At 39.0% G+C, this 4,087-nt stretch overlaps 1 protein-coding gene across 4 annotated transcripts in view; it reads left to right on the top strand.

Annotated features, from left to right (window-relative positions):
• The window catches only part of PLS3 (plastin 3), a 91,124-nt gene that overhangs the window by 78,962 nt on the left and 8,075 nt on the right, over nt 1–4,087 (top strand). For all 4 annotated transcript variants that reach the window (XM_019625487.1, XM_019625484.1, XM_019625485.1 and 1 more), the window contains one exon: nt 3,077–3,172. In XM_019625487.1, coding sequence (XP_019481032.1) covers nt 3,077–3,172 — 96 coding nt within the window. The remainder of the gene's footprint in view (nt 1–3,076; nt 3,173–4,087) is intronic.

Raw genomic sequence — 4,087 nt, 5'->3', positions numbered from 1 at the left:
GGCCGAGTGGTGCGATGGTTAAGAACTGGCTTGGGACGCCAGAGGGCCCCGGTTCGGATCCCACATATGAGGGCCAGTGACACTGCCCTCTACAAAAAAAAAAAGCCCTTTTAACATATCCTGCAATGCTGGCTTGGTGGTAATGAATTCCTTAAGCTCATTCTTTTTTGAGAATCTCTTTATCTCCTTCAATTTTAAGTGATAGCCATGTTGGATAGAGCATTGTGGTTGTAGGCTTTTATTTTGTGTCACTTTAAATATTTGCTGCCACTCCCTTCTCGCCTGCAGCGTTTCTGTAGAAAAGTCATCTGTTAGTCTTATAGGAGTTCCTTTGTATGTAACCTGCTGTCTTTCTCTTGCTGCGTTTAGGATCCTGTCTTGGTCTTTAACCTTTGCCATTTTAACTATGATGTGTCTTGGTGTGGACCTGTTTGGGTTCAGCTTGTTTGGAACTCTCTAGACTTCCTGGGCTTGTATGTCGATTTCTTTCACCAGGGTAGGGAAGTTCTCAGTCATTATTTCTTCAAATACATTCTTGAGCCCTTGCTTCTTCTCTTCTTCTGTTATTCCTATGATGCAAATGTTGTTGCGCTTGATGTTGTCCCACAGGTCTCTTAAACTATTTTTATTGTTTTTCTTTCTTTTTTCTATTTGTAGTTCCAAATGGGTGATTTCTGCTATTTTGTCTTCTAAATCACTGGATCGATCCTCTGCTTCATCTAATCTGGTGATTTATTCGAGTGTGTTCTTCATTTCTGTTATTGTATTCTTTAGTTCTAATTGGTTGTTTTTTATGATTTCTGTATCCTTCTTTATGTCCTCACAAAGTTCCTTAAACATTCTTATCATCAGTGTTCTAAACTCTGTCTCTGAAAGTTTGGATACCTCTGTTTCATTTAAATCCATTAGTGGAGGTTTCTTCTGATCTTTTATATGGGACATGTTTCTTTGTTTCTTCATTCTGGCTGTCGCTCTGTGATTGCTTCAATGCATTAGATAGATCACCAGCGAGCAAGTCAGTGTGCCGGCTCCACTGGTTCTTCAGCCGCCCTCAGCCTCACTGAGTTGGGCAAAGAGAGTCCTCACTAATTTTTACTTCCAGCTATCGTAGAACTCCATTTCCTGGCAAAGTAACTCTGGGCTGGTGGGCTCATTGTGGGGCTGGAAGATCTCTCCCCCAACCGGAGAAGCCTCTCCACAGCTGAGGTGTCCATCACGGGGTTCGCCCTCTCGCATCTCCGCCCCTCCTACCCGACTCAATGTGGCCTCCTCTTTAATCCTTCGTTTAGAGGTTCTGTTCATCTAGTGTTCGGGGGACTTCCGAGGTTGAATATTTTATAAATTATTTGTAATTTTGGTATGATCCTGGGAGGCAGTTGGTACAGAGTCTGTCTATTCCTTCATCTTACCGGAAGTCCCACTGCTTTATTTCCTCTGGGACATATTTTAAATGTACAAACTGAAATCTTGTTTGAAAATGAAGCCTGCTTTGAACATTTTTTTAAGCAAAGGATTGTTCAGTAATGTGAAAATGAACTTCCAATTTATCTGGATTCAAGTTCAAATTTCCAGCTGCAAAGCCCTTCTCAGGGTAGTAAATACAGACTACTGGGTCTGCTATTTACCTGTTCTTCTCAAATGCCTAGGATTAGATTATGAGTTCTTTCTGCATCTTTAGTAGGTAATTGTTAATGAAAGCACTATCATAACTGTCATGCACTATTAAAAGGAGGTAAATCCTGTGCCCACTAACGGTTGGATCTGGGTATGCATTTCATGAATTGCTTTAAAATGGCTTTCACTCACCTGATTTCCCCCATGCTTAGAATAATTTAGGGCACTGGGTACCAAACTCACTTGGGTAGCTTGTGTAAGATGCAGCTTGCATAATTTTATATATATATTCACGGGAAATGGAGTACAGCAGCATAGGAAATAGAGTCAATGGAATTATAATATATATGCTATCAGAGGGGCAATAGATTGGGGGAGGGGGTTATCACTTTATGAGGGGTGAAATGTTATTACATTGTTTAGTACACCTGAAACAAATTTTTAAAAAAAGATGCAGCTTGCTGGGAAGTTCCCAGAGAGTCATCATATTTGGTAGGTAGATTGGATCCAGTAATCTCCATTTTGAGCCTCATCCCAGGCTCATAATCTGTGGAGCTTACTGTGACAAGCATTCCTTCATAGCCTGTCCGGACTGTCAAGGCCCAGTAATAGCAAACTATCATAGCTGGGAAGGTAGTCTTCAGATATAGCAGGATTAAGGAATCTTGACTCTAGCTCCTATCCTCTGGTATTCCAGAGAGGCAGAATTTTAATTGACATGTGTGTTAAAAGACCACTATTAAGTGTTTGCATTAGTGTAATGGTTTTAAGGCTGTATTCTGCGGAATGTCCACACAGCCTGAATTCACCCACCCCCAATATGAGCAGCACCATTTTGTTTTAGGAACGGGATTCCAAGTAAAAATGTTCAAGTGATAGAAGAGTTCAAGAGCTTAAAACAAAGAGAAGCTTGATTTTGGTTAACTATATTCAGATTATAAGGAGTTAAATGTTATTTCACCAACTAAAGTGTTACTGTTTTAAAATTTTTTGTCATTTAAATTTACAATTGAATGCATCTTTAACACAGCTAATCTCTTCTCCATAGGTTATGGTATGTATTGTGCTTTGTAATGATATAACCTGTTTATTTTCTCTTTCCCTATGCTTCCTGGATTTCTACTCTCCCATTTGTTTTTTCTTGCTTGTTTTATCTACCAAGCTTATTGACTTCAGTAATTCAGTGAAGGTACAGAACTAGTTATGTGTTTACTAGCATTATTCTATTGATGACTTCAATAAATTGTAAAGTTATGATAAAATCCAGTTCATTCATATTCAAGGCAGACATAAGGCCAGACAGATGAACTTTTGTGGGGAAAAGACCTGTTAAATTAGTAGAGAGATTTCTGCCATATATTCTCATTAAATCCAATGCAAATATCCTTCCAAACATGGGGACAATAGAGTACATTCATTCTTTGTAAACATGATCTCACTGACATTTTTTATCCATTTTTAGGATTCCAAAGCCTATTTCCATCTTCTCAATCAAATTGCACCAAAAGGACAAAAGGAAGGTGAACCACGGATAGATATTAACATGTCAGGTTTCAATGTAAGTATAGGTGTTTCTTTTGAATTTTACCATCTTACAAAATTGTTGTCAATTTCTTATAAATACAAGAATCTTTATAATCGCATTTAGTGGTATTAACGATTTTAAGGATTGTTTTAAAATTTATTGTTGTAGGTGTCATTCCAAGGCAGAAAGACTAGCTTTGATTGATTGATTGATTAATTGATTGATTGATTTAGCTGAGCCATCCTGCTACCTGTTGGCAGCTCAGCAGCACAGCAGCTCAGCTCAGGCCGGGAATCGAACCAGCGACCCTGTTGCTCAGAGCTCATACTCTTGAGTGAGCTCATAACCAACTGAGCCACTTGGCCAGCCTAGCTTTGATTTATTTTGAGAGTTTATTAGTGAGTTGCATATTTATAATTGTATTGGTTTATATGGATGGCATAAAATATTTAAAGCAAGTTTGGGGAAATAAGCACTAGAGATTACACTTTCCCAAGTATTTCGATTATAACCACAGTGATATATTTAATGACTACATACTCATATATGCATCTGGAATACTCCTGTGTTGAGAATAATGTGAATATGTTTACAAACTCCTGATCCATGAAATCCAGTTTGGGGATTCATTGTCATAGTCCGTGTTCCCTGGTTACATCATTAATTTGTTCAATGATCTGGGACAAGTTCCTTCCCAAAATTGGATCTCACTTTGCTCATCCATAAAGTAAGGAGTTGGACTAAACTGTTTGGTCTCAAGTTTCTAGTATCTTGTTCTTTGTACTCATTAGATATGGAATGCATTCTACTAATTTTAAAAGTCCACATTTACGGGGCTGGCCGAGTGGCACAATGGTTAAGAACTGGCTTGGGACGCCAGAGGGCCCCGGTTCGGATCCCACATATGAGGGCCAGTGACACTGCCCTCCACAGCTAAGATGCTGAACA

This window comes from Hipposideros armiger, unplaced genomic scaffold (assembly GCF_001890085.2).
Source record: "Hipposideros armiger isolate ML-2016 unplaced genomic scaffold, ASM189008v1 scaffold_630, whole genome shotgun sequence".
Lineage (NCBI taxonomy): Eukaryota > Metazoa > Chordata > Mammalia > Chiroptera > Hipposideridae > Hipposideros > Hipposideros armiger.
The sequence above is the reverse complement of the archived record's forward strand: the minus strand, read 5'-3'. Positions and strand labels throughout refer to the sequence as shown.